The following is a 15,751-nucleotide window of genomic DNA, read 5'->3' as shown; positions in this document are numbered from 1 at the left end:
AGTGACATTTGCAAGCACGTCTTGTCTCACAGATAAAGGGGGGGTGTGGTGCTGCAGCCTGTGGGGTGCTCCCAGCCCATCACAGCACCTCAGCCCAGCAATGCACATGGAAATGATGGAGAAACTGCCCCAAGAGCTGCAGGGGATGGTGCTTATGGGCAACACAATGTCCAGGAGCAAAAGCCGAGCTGCTGCTGGGGTGGACGGAAAGCTTCAAGAGCTGAAGGTGCCCAGGCCACCAGCAAGTGCTCGAGCACGGTTCTGTCTGAAGAGAGGCACCAGCCATGGCGTGAAGCGTGTTCCTGCTCTGCCCGCATTTCTGCAGATAAATCTGTGCCTGGAAGCACCACAAGGTGGGAGGGAACTTCTGGGGGCACCTGTGCTGATAGCAAGGCCAATTCTCTCCTGGGCTTGTGAGCCATGGCTCAGGCCGGGGCTGGGAGCTGGCCCTGAGGAGAAGGGGAAAGCAGGGATGGGATGTTCAGGCTGTATCAGTCCCTGAGGGGAAGGGGAATGCAGGGATGGGGTGTTCAGGCTGTATCAGTCCCTCAGGAAAAGGGAGAATGCAGGGATGGGGTGTTCAGGCTGTGTCAGTCCCTCAAGTGAAGGGGAATGCAAGGACGAGGTGTTGGGGCTGTATCAGTCCCTGAAGGGGGAACGCAGGGATGGAGTGTTCAGGCTGTATCAGTCCCTGAGGAGAAGGAAAATGCAGGGATGCGGTGTTGGGGCTGTATCAGTCCCTGAGGGGAATGCAGGGATGGGGCGGGGAGGGGCGATTTCTGCTGCTCGCTGTCTCGGCGCTCGGCTGCGCGGCCTGCGTGGGCTCGGCGCTCGGCGCGGTGCCCTGCGGTGGCGCGGCGCGGCCTGGCGCGGTGTGAGGCGGTGTGAGGCCGTGTCTGGCCGTGTGTCCCGCTGTATCCCGTGTGTCCCGGTGTGTCGCCTTGTGTCGCCGTGTATCGCCTTGTGTCGCGATGGTGAAGCTCACAGCGGAGCTGATCGAGCAGGCGGCACAGTACACCAACGCCGTCCGAGACCGGGAACTCGACCTGCGCGGTGCGCGGGCCCCGCGGGGCGAGAGGGGCTGTGCCGGGAACGGGCGGACGAGGGCGGAGGGCTGAGGCCCGGGGCTGGGGGGATGTGTGGGTGGGTGTGTGGTCAGTGATGGAGCCTGGCGGTGGGACTGTGTTGGGCCCCGGAGGAGAGGCTGTGATGGGTTTGGAGGGTCCGTGATGGTTCTCCCAATGGGCCCCGGCGCCTGCAGTGGCCGGAGGTGCCCAGGCAGGACCGGGAGGTTGTTGGAGGGGCTGCAGTGACCGGGGGCTGGGGATGAAGAACGATTAAAGAGACTCCTGTGGCTTCGGAACCTGCGGGGGATGTGAGGGGTGAATCACAGAGTGGTAGAACGGTTTAGGATGGAAGGAACCTAAAGATCATCTCGTGCCAACCACCAAGAAGGGGAAACTGGGGGAAATGTGGGAGGAATGTGCTGTGGTGTGGGGGTGGATGTGCCTCTGCACGGAGGATGTGCTAGAAAGGTTGGTTTGGTTTGGAGGACACGTCCCGGCAGGGAGCTGGTGTTTTGCTGAGGGGGAGGAAGGAGGATTCCAAAAGCCGTGAGAGCTGTTGGGTTTGAGGGGGAGAGTTTGGTCTGGGCGCTGTGTGGAGCAAAGTGGATCCCAGGGTGTTTTGTCTGAGCCGTATCAGCATCCCCAGTCCAGAACAGAGCCCCCACACACTCTGTTCTGCTCTGCTCTGTGGGCACATCTAACCCCTGCCCTGCACTCTCTCCCCAGGCTATAAAATCCCAGTCATTGAGAACCTGGGGGCCACTCTGGACCAGTTTGATGCCATCGATTTCTCTGACAACGAGATCCGCAAGCTGGACGGGTTCCCGCTGCTGCGGAGGCTGAAAACGCTCCTGATGAACAACAACAGGATTTGGTGAGGGCTCTGCTTGGCCTCGTGGGCAGAGGAAAATGCTCTGGGGAGAGAGGGGTGTGTGCCTTTCAGTGCTGGGCAGGGGCAGGGGTGTTTGTTTCAGGCAGTGAAATCAGCACTGAGCTCTGTGTGGGCTCTCTCAGTTTCCTTCCTGATTCAGTGTTTGTTTCTCTGCCAGGACAGGGAGATGCAGAGTTTGGGACTGGCCACATCTTTGGATTTCAGTAATCAGCTCCATAAAGACATGAAAAAATGAATACCTGCAAGGGAATAGATCATAATAGATTATAAGATTTAAGTATCATATTGCACCTAATATTTGCAGTGATTTATTGCCAGCTTTATTAGAAAAGTGTTTTGGATGCTCACCCAGATTCTGCCAGTGTCACACTGGGTTTTCACAGGGAGATATCTGTGTTACTTTGTTTCTCTGTGTATTTCCAGCATTGCCAATTCCTGCCCTAAATGAACCCTTTGTTTTTGTTGTTCCTCAGTCGGATTGGGGAGAACCTGGAGCAGGCTCTGCCCAGCCTCACAGAGCTCATTCTCACCAACAACAACATTGCTGAACTGGTAAGCTGCCATGCAGGATGAAGCTAAACAAGCTGAAAATTTGTGGTTTTCATCCCTGTAATTAACCATTTTCCTGAGAGTAGTGCCATATCCTTTTGGTAATAGTTGGTTCTTTCCCTTTAGAGTAATATCCTACAGTTTTGGCAGTAGTTAATTGTGTACATCCTTTAATGGACATGATTTGCAACAGCAGTCACAAAGCTTAGTGGTTTTCCTATTAAAATAATTGCAGTAATTTAATTAATCTCTAAAATAGATATGAGTTCAGGAACTTTGTTTTCAAATATTTGATTTTTTTGCTAAAGAGGTTTAAAATTTCTTGCTGTGCTCCCTTTACCCAGGGTGAACTGGATCCGTTATCAAGTATTAAATCCTTGACTTACCTGAGGTATGTAACCCCAAAAAGAAAAGCTGCTCTTTCTCTGGTGTTTGAGCTCTGCTGCTGGCCTGGCCCTTGGCTTTGGTCTGGAATGCTCTGCTTTCTATGAGCTGTGACAGATCCTTTATGTCTAAAAACTGAATTAAACAGTGTTTGCTCTACTCCTCATGAGCATCTGGTAATTAATGTCTGAGGTTTTATATCACTGTTGGGAAAATGAGATCTAACAGCTCTATAAACCAGTACACAAGTGCTGAAGTGAGCTTATCCTTCAAAAACCTAAAACCAAAAGGTTTAATCTGTTGATAAAAAATAGTTTAAAATACATTTAAACAAGGACTCTTCAGTAATGTTACATTTGGTGTGAGGAACAGAAAGAAACACAGTTTGTCCTGTGATTTTTCAATTGATCAGAGAGAAAAGTGATGTTTCAGTTACTTTTTTGGGGGAGTATTATGATTATTTTGAAGTTGTTCTTTATGTCATCCTTCAGTTAAATCTACTGAATTGCTAAAGTGCAAGTTTTTATTATAGTTTCCATAATATCAAAGCACTGTCACTAGGCTTATTTCATGGTGTTATTTGTTACCTGTTACAGCAGGAAGTACATGATGCATTTCAAGTATATTCATATATTTCAATACAAGTATATTAATATATTTCAATACAAGTATATTAATATATTTCAATACAAGTGTATTTTAAAATATTTTGTATTAAGAGCTTCTTTATAACCTTTATTCCCTTCACAGCGTTTTAAGGAATCCTGTAACAAATAAGAAACATTACAGATTATATCTAATTCATAAAGTTCCCCAGGTCAGAGTGCTGGATTTTCAAAAAGTGAAGCTCAAAGTAAGTCTGCTTGCTTTTGATTTAGGTGTTTGGGATTTTTTAATTTTTTTTTTAAATTGGGCTTTTTTGGTTTTTTTTTGGGGGGAGGGTAGGTTTTTTATTTGTTTGGTTGGTTAGCTTTGGGTTTTGTTTGGTTTTTGTTTGTTTGGTTTGGGGTGTTTTGTTTTGTGTTAGTAGTTTTGGTTTTTTGGGTTTTTTTTGCATTCTTGAAAATTCACCACTAACAGCGACCTTGTTGCCACAGTTGTAAATTTTATTGAAACTGTAAGTGGCTCTACAATGCTCTCATTGTTTTCTTTCATGGATTCATTCTGTTAAGGATATAATCTGTTTAATTATGTCTAATTAAGTTTGAGTGTCTTTGTTGAATGTTACTCTTTGCTGTCCCTCTGGTGTTGGTGTTGGTAGGAGACAGCTCTGGAGAAAGAAATGAGCAAACACCACTGGGTGGGGGATGAGTGTGGGAAAGAGCTCTTTAATTTTAAGAGCACAAAGTTGATAATTCTCTGAATATTTGGGCAATGTTTATCTGCTTGTTCTTACATCTGGTCTCCATGTACCAATTTCACTGATGAGGATGAGCCAAAGTGTCTTTCTTGGCCAAGACAGAAGCTTTGCAGACTGTGATGTTCTCAAATTAACTTTGTGTGTGTGTGTGGTATCGCTGTAGGAGCGACAGGAGGCAGAGAAAATGTTCAAGGGCAAACGGGGTGCACAGCTTGCAAAGGATATTGCCAGGAGAGCAAAAACGTAAGATAAAACAAACAAATTTCCACTGGCAGCCTCCTTCAGAAACACCACTTCCTTTGTGTGCAGTGTCAGGCAGAAAACTGAAATAGCAGCTGCTGCCAGGATGCCTCAAAAGCTTGGGGAGCCACAAGTGCCTTGTGCAAGCACCCCGAGTTTTGGATGGTGAATACATCTCAGAAGTTTTTCTGAAAGAGTTAACTTGGTCAAGGTGGATTCACTGAGGGCAACAAGCAGGAAAGCCTAATTTTGTTTTTGTTATTTAACTGCAGAGAAGTGGCCATTATTTGATTTGTGGTTGGTGGGATTTTTCTCCTAAATGATTGGTTTTGTTTTGCCGAATTCTTTTGTTTTATTTCCCAAAATAAATAATTATATATTTATTCTGGGAATAAACTGCAAAATCTGCTGTAGTTAGGAGATGAAATACAAATGAAAATCTTTAATTAAGCTATTAGAGTATATGTTTATTTAGTTTAATTGTTCAGTGGTACACCATATGTTTTGATCAACGTATTTGGTAATAAGAATTCAGATCACAACATTTCCAAATTCATGGTTAAATAGAAAAATGTCTTGACCTTATTCAGCATTTAAACCTATAACAGATAGATTTGAGCTCAGGTTTGTGAGTGGAAAGGGATTCAGGTCAGGTGATCTCCTTAAAGCAGCAGCAGCAGATAACCTTTTTCTTTTGGCTGTTGAGATGAATTCCAGTTTAATGTAGGCTTTACTTCAGGCTGCTGTAACACCACATCTGACACATGGGAACAGAAACCCCATTTTCTCTTACTCTTTATTTATCCACCCTGCTTTTGTCATGGCAGCAGAGCAGCTGAGTGTTCAACAACATCCAAATTGAAGAGCTTTTGCCAACTGCCTGATGAATAAAGTTAAGTTCTGCCTCTGAGCAGATGAAAGGGGGGGAATGGGACAGTGAGGACAAGATGCTGGTGTTTCTGAAGGAGGCAATTCTTCACTGTATCAGTTTGTTAACAAAGATAAGATACTACACTTGATGGAATGAAATGCTTTCAAACCTAGTTTGGAAGCATTTCAATTTAAGAGAAGCAGCTACTCTTCAAAAAGTGTAACAGGTCTTTTTTTTTTCCCTTTTGAAGCTTCAATCCAGGGGCTGGCCTGCCAACAGACAAAAAGAAAACTGGGCCTTCCCCAGGGGACGTGGAGGCAATTAAGGTAAATATGTCATGAGAAAAGCTGTCATGGATCCAAATTGAACAAAAGTTTCCTTTGTGCTGCTCAGACAAATAGATCAGCATGTCCTGGCTCTGGTTTAAATTCTTTTCCTGTAAGTTTTCTTCTGACCTATCTGTGTTTTGAAAACTTCAATGAAATGTCAACCTGAGCTTAGAGTTCTTCCAAGGGAGGGGGGCGGTAATGATTTGTCATTTGTAGAATTTTCTAGAAGCAGAATTCAGTGGCAGTTTGCTGGGTGTTGAGTGTCCCTTAGCTGGTGGCAGCCTGTGCCGTGTGCTGCTGTGGGAGCTGCCAGGCTGTGGGCACTGACTGAGCTCTGTTTGCAGACTGCCATCGCCAACGCCTCCACCCTGGCGGAGGTGGAGCGGCTGAAGGGGCTGCTGCAGGCGGGCCAGATCCCCGGCAGGGAGCGCAAACCAGGTCTGTCTGTCTGTCTGTCTGTCTGCTCCTCAAACACAGCCTGCCCTCCTCACTCCTGGTTGCATGTGGTCTGTGTGGGGAGCTGGGTGGGCACAGAGTGAGTCTGTCACCTGTGCAGCACAGCCTGGCTGTGACAGCCTGGCCTGGGGCAGCTCCGGGCTGTCCCTGCAGAGCCAGGTGCCCAACAAGGGGCTTTGCTGCACTGGGTGACTTCAAAATTCATCCCAGTTATTTTGATGCCTTTTGAAAGCTGACCTAGAACAGAGGCTGGACAGAGCTAAAGAATACAGCAGGGATTTGTTAGGAGGCCTCAATGGATCCACCTTGGGCAGCACCAGAGCCCAGCCAGGGCTGCACCCAAGATGAACCAAAATGGCCCCAAAATGCACGAGGGGCACGGGCTCTGTCCCGGGATCAGTTCTGCTCCATTTGCACCTTGCAGTTCATTGTCCCATTCCAGCTTCAGCTCAGGCAGTCCCACCCTGCTTGTTTTTCTCTCTCCAGCCCACGTTGATTATAGTCTTGGGATTTGGATCATTTGTCCTTGGTCCCCAGCTGGAGCAGGATTTGTTTTGTGTCCCTGCTCTGTGCAGAGAGCTCAGAATACCCTAAAATGAAGCTCAGAACTACACACTAAAGCAGCACAGAATGTGAAAAATATAAAAGCTAAAACCTGAGGCATCAATTTAACAAAATGAGATGAATTACAGAGTCTCTCTGGACCTCTGCTGAGCATCAGTGCCTCAGCAATGAGTCTGGGAGCTCTGCAGAGATGGAGCTCAGCTGTAGGGCGGCCATAGCACCTCTTTCCTGTACATCGGGACTACCTGATTTTCCTTTCTGTAGAGTTTTTAAACGTTCCCGTTACTACTCTTCTGCAGAGGGGTGGGAAAAGGAACAGCAACGCCTTCAGCAGCTGCTCTAAAACTCTGACGTGTCCTTTCAGGCCCATCGGAGGACGGCGAAGAAGAAATGGAGGAGGACACAGTGCCAAACGGATCGTAGCCGGGGCCGTGCCGCGCCCCGGCCCCCCCAGGAGCCCTTTCCCGTGCCGGGCCGTGCCGGTGTCCCCGGCGGGGCCCGCCGCCCCCGTCCTCGCGCATTTCGCTGTTCAATAAACGAACGGTCCCTTTTTCTCCCGGGGGTGCCGCGTCCGCTTCCCGGGCGGGACGGGGCGGGGCGGGAGGCGTTTCGGCGCCCTCTGATTGGCTGCCTTGCGCCTGCCCCCTTCTCTCATTGGCTGGCGCAGCTAAACGTCGCACTGGGCACTCCGCCAATGGCGGCGCGGCGCGTCCTGGCGGCGCTTCCGGGCGGCAGCGGACAGGGCGGTGATTGGTGGAGCGGGGCGGGCCCGGATGTGAGGCGGCAGCGGACCGGGCGGTGATTGGCGGATCCGGCCGGGCCCGGACGTGAGGCGGCGGCGGACGGGGCGGTGATTGGCGGAGCGGGGCGGGGCGGGCCCGGACGTGAGGCGGCGGCGTCGGGCGATGGATCTCGGGGACGGCGGCGCCGCGGCCGGGCCCGGGCCGGCGCTGGGCCGGGGCGGGCTGGAGGCGCTGCAGCACACGGGTGAGGGGCCGCGGGCCGGGGGGGAGCGCGGGGCGCGGCGGGGCCGGGGCGCGGAGCCCCGAGGCGGGCCCCGAGCCGCGGGCCGCGCTCAGCCCCGGCCTGTCCCCCGGCAGTGGGCTCGGTGCTGTCCGGCTATGGCTGGTACCTGCTGCTGGCCGCCGTCGCCGTGTACCTGCTCGTGCAGAAGGTGTCCCGCGGGCTGGCGGCGCGGCCCGGCGGGCGGCCCGGAGCGGCGGAGGCGGCCGAGGGTGAGTGCGGGGCGGTGCCGGTGCCGCGGGCCCGGCCGGGGCTGAGGCCGCGCGGGGTCGGGAGGCGGTGACGGCCCGAGGGAGCCGGGTGAGGGCTGGGCGGGAGCGGCGCTCGGGGCACCTCTGAGCCCGCAGATCCCGAGTGAGGAGATCACCGGGACAGGCTGGGCCCAGGGAGTGTTTGTAAAGGCTCTGAAGGAAAAGCTGCGTCCCAAAGCAACGAGTTTGGGAACAAAGGAGTGGGACATCACTCGGGGATGGGGCAGCAGCTGAGGGGATGGAGCACAGCAGCACCTGTGGCCAGCTACCAAATAACTTTTAGACTTAACCAAAACGCCCAAATCTAAATCCTGGTGGAAATGCTTCTATAAATACTCACTTTTTGTTGATATTCGTCACCCCCTTGCAGTTGCCCTTTCCCAGTTCCTGCTCTGGCAGCGCTGTGTACGTTTGGGGTGTGACAGTGTGTGTTATCCTTGGGAGGGTGGCACAGGTTGTAACTCTCACACAGTCACATCCTGCTGAAAAGCACAGCCTGTGCTCCTGGACCTGCCAAACCATGAGTGCTTGGCACTGACCCCCTGGGCACGTTGGCCCCACGATAAAATCTTATTTGTGTGCTCTTATCCTCCTGCTGTTCTTTTGTGATTATAATTAAATGGCTGTTTAATTGCCCAAACTGCCTGTAAAATGAAATTATTGAAAGTACTGACATTTCTTTTTGATATTCATCACTGGATCATAGCAAAAAATGAGGCAAACAAATGTGGAGATGCTTCAGCTGCTGGAAGAAAACAGAGCAACATTTGCCTTTTTTTGGGGGGTGTAATTTTCCTTTTGACCTTCACAGGTCACTCATGAAGAGCAGTGGTGACTCAGTGTGGATTTTCTGAGGCCTGCAGGTGTCTCTTGAGATGTGTGTCATGTTTGTAAGTGATTTCTTGCTGATGGAGGCTGTTAAATCCACTGCTGCACTGACACCAGCAGACCCCTTGCCAGAAGGAGTAGGAGTGAATGTGGGCTGGTTGCCTCATCCTTCTGCGTAAGAGAAGTTCTCTGGGTAAAAATGGTCCCTGCAAAGCCTGAGTGATATTTCTGAATTAATTTGTATCTAACAAATCCTTCAGAAATAGAAGGCAGTGTCCTTGAAGTGTGAGGTTTAAATTTTATGGTTAGGTACACTTGTGTCCTTATTAAAATCCTGTTGAAGTAATTGCTTTAAAACAGGAAAACATGATAAAGTTTAATTCAGCATTATAAATTAGTATAAAAGATTAGCTGGAAACTGAACTTGAGCTGTGATTTTCTGCAAAACAGCTGCAGGGAGAGATGTGAGCCTTTCCTTATTACAGTTCTTTGAGGAGACCATCTAGGATTTACTTTGAGAAGCTTTGCAAACTCTTTCCTGGTTTCCTAGAGCCTGATGTGGTGGTGAGAAGGCAGGAAGCTTTGGCAGCAGCTCGCCTCAGGATGCAAGAGGAATTGAATGCACAAGCAGAAAAATACAAAGAAAAGCAAAGACAGGTAACCAGAGAGCATTTCTTCCTTTTTCTCATAAATTTGTCATCAAGCACTTTGCTGCTGTAAAAGACAGCAGCAAATGGTGATTGTGGGCAGGGTCACTGTGGGCCTGGTGTTCATTTTTCCACAGGTAAATCTGTACCTGCAGGAGCTTTGTTGTGTGAGCAGTGAATGGCTGGAGGGGGTTTGCTGGCATTTAAATTATCTGTCCCATGGCACGTGTGTGTTTTCTGCTCTGGAAGGCAAATATAAGTGTTAGAAATGTAGCTTAGCATTGCTGCAGTTTAAGGGTCTGAATTACAGCTTGAGATCACAAGGAATAGCAAATTGCTGAGTGGGACAGTGCAGAAAATGGGTGTGATCAGCACAGTAATAACTCTGATCATCATCCCACCAATTCTGGTTTTGCTTTTGCAGTCAGACACTCAGACCTCAGTTTGTAACTGGTGCTTCAAGTAATGCTGGCATTAAAAACAAAAAGAAAACTCCTTTCTTCTGTAGAACTTCACATTGTGCATTAAATTACTGCAATATTCTTTACTTAGTACTTTTCATAGACTCGGGGTTTAAACTTGCCACTTGGTTCTGTTTTACTTTCAAAATCTTTTAAAGCATCAAGTGGCCAAAATAAGCTGCAGGCTCAGTCAGTGCATCCTGAGGAGGGGAGAGATGTGGCTGCATAAAAAGAGTAAATTCTTCCATAATCTCAGAGATACTGCTTCAGATAAATACAGTTTGATGAGCCTGTTGTAGCTGTTTCTGGGGATCCTGTTAGCTCTGAAATCTGAGGTTTAAGGTCAAAACTAAGATTAAATTGTGTCCTGGGTTTGTTGTGTAGCTGGAGGAGGAGCGGCGACGGCAGAAGATCGCGATGTGGGAGAGCATGCAGGAAGGAAAGAGCTACAAAGGAAACCTGAAACTGAACCAGGTAACAGCCATGGCACTCAGGTCACACTTGTGTTCCTGTGGTTCAGGGAGCTGAAATTCCTACTGAGTAACTTTCTGCTTTTCTGAACAGCAAGAAGCAGAATCTGGTGCCTCTGCCTCAGCAGTCCCGAAATCGAAACCAAACAAAAAGCCCTTGAGAGGAGGTGGTGAGTATGGAATCCTTCAGGCACTCTGAGCTGGGAACAGGGCATTTATCCAGCTGTGTCTATGGGCTCTGTACATACTTTTGTCTTTTTCAAGGAAGAAACAAAACATTCCTTACAAACAAGCTCTTTATCTCTGATCAGCTGGTCTGCTCTGTCCTGTGTGCAAAAGCTGGCAGGAAGTTTTGGGAGTGCTTTTCCTTGGGAAAAGAATGTGTCAGGTTTTTTTTGTAAATATGCTTTGGTATAATTTACTGAGATTTTTGTCACTCAGAATTACAGATTCTTACAGTAGTTCTGGGATCCTTCCCCCATTATTCTGTAAGTTCAGTAATTTAGTATCTGCTCTGCCTTTAAAGCACCTGTAGTACTCACTAAATGCAGGAAGAGGGTATTTTACTTTGTATTATGTAGATTCAGATGATGAAAGAAATTATTTTGTAAAATGTGACCTTATTTTTCATACACCACAGTGCTGACCTATTGAATATATAAATCCTGTGGATGTATAAACTCTTACCAACTCTCACACAGCACCAGAAGGTCTCATGTTAGACTCAGTCACCTGCTGGCCCCATCTTGGTGGATGAAGTGCTTTCCATGGCCTCACACTGCCCATGCCAGGCTCACTGGCCATGCAGGCAGTCTGCTCCTCTCCTCTCAGCCCAAGAGCCCTTGCCATACCTGCAGGTGCTAATTTGGGTGTATTTTAGTGACAATTTTCTGTGGTGGAGTGCATCATCCAGACAGCCTCAATCAGGCTGAAAAGGAGGCCCCCTTAGGGTGCAGTGCTAAGTGACTTGATTAAAAGTACAAAATCTGTGGATTCTTGATGAAACACACTAAACCTCCATAACAGTGCAGTGCTGGGATTTCTGCTTTGAGTGTTTTTCCTGGCATTTGAAGGAATCAAATAGATTGGCTCATGTTATGAGGGTGTGGTGTCTGATGGTGGCAGCTGCCTTTGGTGTCTCTGTCATGGGATGTTTCCCTCCTGGGGGATGAGGAGTGCAGGGCTGAGCTGTGCTGAGAGGCAGGGCCAGGGCAGCTGGCTGTGGGCACCCTTCCAGCTGCTGCCTGTCCTGGTTTAATCCTCAGCAAAGTCCTTGCTTCAGTAACCCATTACAGAATTAGAGGTGTCAGATCTTCTCCTGAGGTGGATCAGCATGAAGTGAAAGAACCATCTGTGCTGCTCAGCTGCTCAATTAAGCTAGAAAGCAAAACTTGGCTTTGGTATGAGAAAAACAAATTTCAAATTTGAAGGTGCTGGGAGTTTCAGTGGAGCAGGTTGCTTTGGAACCTCCCTGGTTAGCAGTGCTGCTAGGATTTGGGTTCTTAGGTTTGTGCAGAACAAATTGAAGATGTTTTTTGCCAAGTTGTAACTTTCTGAGTGTGTTCTCCTGATATGAAGTTTCCCATGGTTACAACATTAGGATGTTCAGCTAAAGTGTATTTGCCTTACTGCCTATGTTTGCCTTTTAAATGCTCTAAAAAAATACTTTGCAGTGTTAATGAGTGGATTTACCTTTTGACCTTCAGAGTATTCCTTGCAGGACTGGAATGAAGGATTGTTTTAAGTCCCTGAGTGTTGGGCTCTTGCAGAACAGACACTCTGCAGAGTTTACTCTGAGCTGCTCTTGCTGCACTGCAGCTTTAGTGCAGACTTAGAAAAATTAAATGGTAATTAATTTCAATTTCATTTAATCGAAATTGATCAAATTAAACCACAAGTGTTTAGCAATGGAAAGAAACCCTCTCAAGTCTGGGTGTTTTCTGTGCTTTCATTTTCCCTAAAATGCTGCGTGTGTGAAGTATGAGCGAGGTGTGGATATTATGAGATCAGTTTTTGCTGTTTTTTGTGTGCTGGTGAAGGGCTGTGGAGGATGAATATTAAGAGTGGGTCTCTCTCCTGTGTGTTGCAGGCTACAACCCCCTGTCTGGAGAAGGAGGAGGGACGTGCTCCTGGAGGCCGGGCCGGCGGGGCCCGTCCGCGGGTGGATGAGGCTAAAGCACCCCTGGTGTCCCTCCCTGGCACCAGCAGGCTTGATGCCACCCCCTGTCCCACTGCCTGCAGCTGGCCTGGCACTGCCACTCCTCTGCGGCTGCCTCAGTGCACTTGCTCACTTAAAACAGGTTTCTGTTTGTTTGAGGTACACTGTTTCCAAATTGCAACGCATTGGCTGATCCTAAACCAGAAAAATGGCTGATCTTCTTAGAGAGGGCAAAGAGAGGAGCAATTTCAGCATGATCACTAAATTTTCACTCTTCTGTAGAGAGGGAATGCAGTCTGCAAGGTGATTTATCTGGGATTGTGACATGTGGGGTTTCTGGCAAATTTAGTTGTCTATGCTGACGTTACCTCTGTAAGATGAGGATGTTTACCTTCCTCAGACATGTTACCAGATTTACCTTCCAGTCATTTAGAGAGGAGGGGTTTTATCATTGGCAGACACCTTGAATTTAGGCAGAGGGACTTTCAGAAGAAGCACAGGTGATCTGACAAATGCCACGGATTTGCACCAAAGGTCAGTTACTGCAGAAGAGTCTCTGTGACAAGCCAGCTTGAATGATGTTTTCCTTATAAATGGTAAACAAACCAGTGAGGATTACTGATGCTAGACAGCAGACAGGGGGGTTCTTGCTACTCCTTGTTTTTTCTTTTTTCTTTTTTTTTATTTCAACTGCTTTGTAAAAACAATACATTATTAAATATAATTGCAAACGTCATAAATCTAGTATTTACAATCTCGTGGTTTTCTACAGCATCTTTTTTATAGAAGGCATTTATTCTGGTGCAATAAATGTGTATAATGCAAGGTGGGAGGTGAAGTGACCCTGCTCAGCTTGTGCAGCCCCAAAGCTGAGGGTGCTCTGGGCAGTGAAGGGGTGCAAGGAGTGTGGGGTGTTCATCCTTTGGTGTATGTCCAACCCTGAGGACAGAGAACATCTGGTCATCATAACCTAACTTTCCAAGCATCCCATCCCCTTGATTTTCTCTCTAAAATGCAACAGACAAGTAAAATCCAGGTTGTCTTTGGAGAGGAGTGAAATAATTCCTGTTGGCATGGGACAAGTGTCCCTGTGTCCAGTTGCTGTTCCTGGGCTGCTCTGTGGGCATTGGGGTAGGGAGCAGTGGTTCCTTAGAGCTTAGGGCTGTTTGAGCACTTGTTTCTGAGTATTTCCTCGTGGAATATTTGTGCAGAAATGCAGCAGGAGGGTGTTATTAGAGAGTTTTAAAGTTGGTAATGAAATTAAAAGGCCAAGAACTTTTTGTTTTAGACACAACAAAGTGTTTGGTCATGTGTGTGGAAGGTGAAGTGAGGCTGTTGATGTTCCTGTGGAAATTCATTCAGAGGCCAGTGTATGTAACTCCAGGTTTTAATCCTTCAGAAGGTGAAAAGAAACAGAGGTGGGGAGGGATATTTTCAAGATCTGAGGAGTCTTCCTCAGGAAAGAGGACTGAGTTGTAATGCCTTAGGGAACATCTTCTCCCTCGTGTTGGGGAAACAGGCAACAGACTGAGGTGTTGTCTTCAGAAAAACAAATGGGGGAGGTTGTTGTCTTAAAGAAGCAGAAATCCCTGTGTGATAAAATGGTCAGGGATGGGTTTATTTAATTCAGTAAAAACATTTGCAAGATAAATAAGCAGGTCTTAACTGAGCACATGCTAATCTTTCTCTGTGTCTCAAGACTTGCTTCTGGCTAGGACTAGGGATATGGCTTTTTGCCCAATTCTAAGGTTTAATAAGACATGTCAAGTGAAAATGAAATGAAGTATGTACTTCTGGAAGCTTCAAGCCTTTTTTCTCCTTTATTTATTTTTTTTTTATTTTAATCCTCAAGTTCCTGAATTTTTCTTAGTCAGACACTTCTAAGCTATTGAACAGGGTGGGAGGACAAACCTCAGTTCATAAAACTTCTTTTGGCTCACAACCTGCACAAGAGGGAAGGGTTTTTCCTCTGACTTCAAATGGAAAGCTCTCCCCTGACCACAGGCATTATGGAAAGGTGGTTGCTTGCTGCTTTATAGCTCAGGAGTGAAGCATGCAGAAAGCATTAGGTGAAAGTGAACTATTTAATGAATCCATTGTTCCTGGTTTGGTATGAATTCCCAAGAACTTGAATTATGAAAGTTCATATTAAAAAGCCTTCAGGAGATTTTTTTTTCCCCCCACTAGAGCAGTTATGCAAGAAGCCTCTTGCTTTACTCATGCAGATGTTCTGGAAATACCTCTCTCTGGAAGGAGCTGGGTAATAAACTATTTAACTGCTGTACAATGCTGTTTAACCACTGAAGAATAATCTGGTTTGGGTATTAAAAAATCCAAAAATCAAGCAAGTGTTCAGAGGCACAAAAAACTTCTGAAGATGTTACTTGCTTGAGAAGTGCAGCTAAGTATTTTCTGTTGCTTGTAGATGATTTATATGCTGGAGGAGCAGAGTTTTTTGTTTTCTTTAAATTGCAGATGAGATCTGGTTTGTGCATAGTTCTCTCAACTATTCATCAGGAGTTCCTGAGCACTGGAGTTAAAACTGAACAAAACAACCCACGATGTCAGACTCATAAAAATTATTTGGCTTTATTTATGCCTTTAAAAAACATTGTGAAATAAGGAAAAGATTTTAAGAGTGATATTGCATACTTGAGTGTTTAAAAAATATGTTTCTTATGGTGGAAATTTTTAATAACAAAGAGAAGAGGGAGTTGGGGGAGTGAGGGCAATGGGGGAATCTGGCAGCAGAGCTGTTGCCAGGTGTTCCAAGTTATCTGTGTCTCAATCAGAGATCAATGGGAATGAAAATTATAATTGCACCTATATCTGCAAGGAGCTGCTGTCCTTGCAAAATCTGAGTGCAGGTGTGAAATGCCAGAACTAACAAATCTCATCTGCTGTGTTTTATGCAGCTCTGTACTTTTCAGACTCAAAACTCAAGGAGTTGGGCTGTTCTGCAGTGGCTCTGTGCTCTGACTGCTGATACTCAGCTCAGGTGTTCAGATTGGCTTTTTTGGGGGGGTTGTGCCTTATTTCTCTCCCCAGAAGATGACTTTGCATTCCAGAGTCTGTGAAGGGGGATGGCACCCAGCCTGGGAGTCTCCTGTGCATTTCCCAGCAGCCCTGCTGTTCCTGGCTGCATTTAAACCCCTCTGATGCTCTTCTTTCTGCCTCCTGCTCAAGCAGGCAGCTCCCTGC

At 47.2% G+C, this 15,751-nt stretch overlaps 2 protein-coding genes across 2 annotated transcripts; both read left to right on the top strand.

Moving 5' to 3' along the window:
* Positions 1–820: 820 nt before the first annotated feature.
* SNRPA1 (small nuclear ribonucleoprotein polypeptide A') lies at positions 821–7,267 on the top strand. The gene is made up of 9 exons (XM_064722014.1): positions 821–1,053; positions 1,794–1,941; positions 2,433–2,511; positions 2,853–2,899; positions 3,643–3,745; positions 4,416–4,495; positions 5,614–5,689; positions 6,037–6,130; positions 7,077–7,267. Exons 1-9 carry the CDS (start codon positions 972–974, stop codon positions 7,133–7,135), a joined length of 768 nt encoding a protein of 255 aa, XP_064578084.1. The 5' UTR covers positions 821–971; the 3' UTR covers positions 7,136–7,267.
* Positions 7,268–7,566: 299 nt separating this feature from the next.
* On the top strand, positions 7,567–13,304 carry SELENOS (selenoprotein S). The gene is made up of 6 exons (XM_064722461.1): positions 7,567–7,699; positions 7,813–7,947; positions 9,365–9,471; positions 10,307–10,396; positions 10,487–10,562; positions 12,482–13,304. The coding sequence occupies exons 1-6, from the start codon at positions 7,618–7,620 to the stop codon at positions 12,559–12,561; spliced, it is 570 nt and encodes a 189-aa protein (XP_064578531.1). The 5' UTR covers positions 7,567–7,617; the 3' UTR covers positions 12,562–13,304.
* The last annotated feature ends 2,447 nt before the right edge of the window (positions 13,305–15,751 follow it).

This window comes from Zonotrichia leucophrys, chromosome 10, assembly GCF_028769735.1.
Source record: "Zonotrichia leucophrys gambelii isolate GWCS_2022_RI chromosome 10, RI_Zleu_2.0, whole genome shotgun sequence".
Classification (NCBI taxonomy): domain Eukaryota; kingdom Metazoa; phylum Chordata; class Aves; order Passeriformes; family Passerellidae; genus Zonotrichia; species Zonotrichia leucophrys.
The sequence above is the reverse complement of the archived record's forward strand: the minus strand, read 5'-3'. Positions and strand labels throughout refer to the sequence as shown.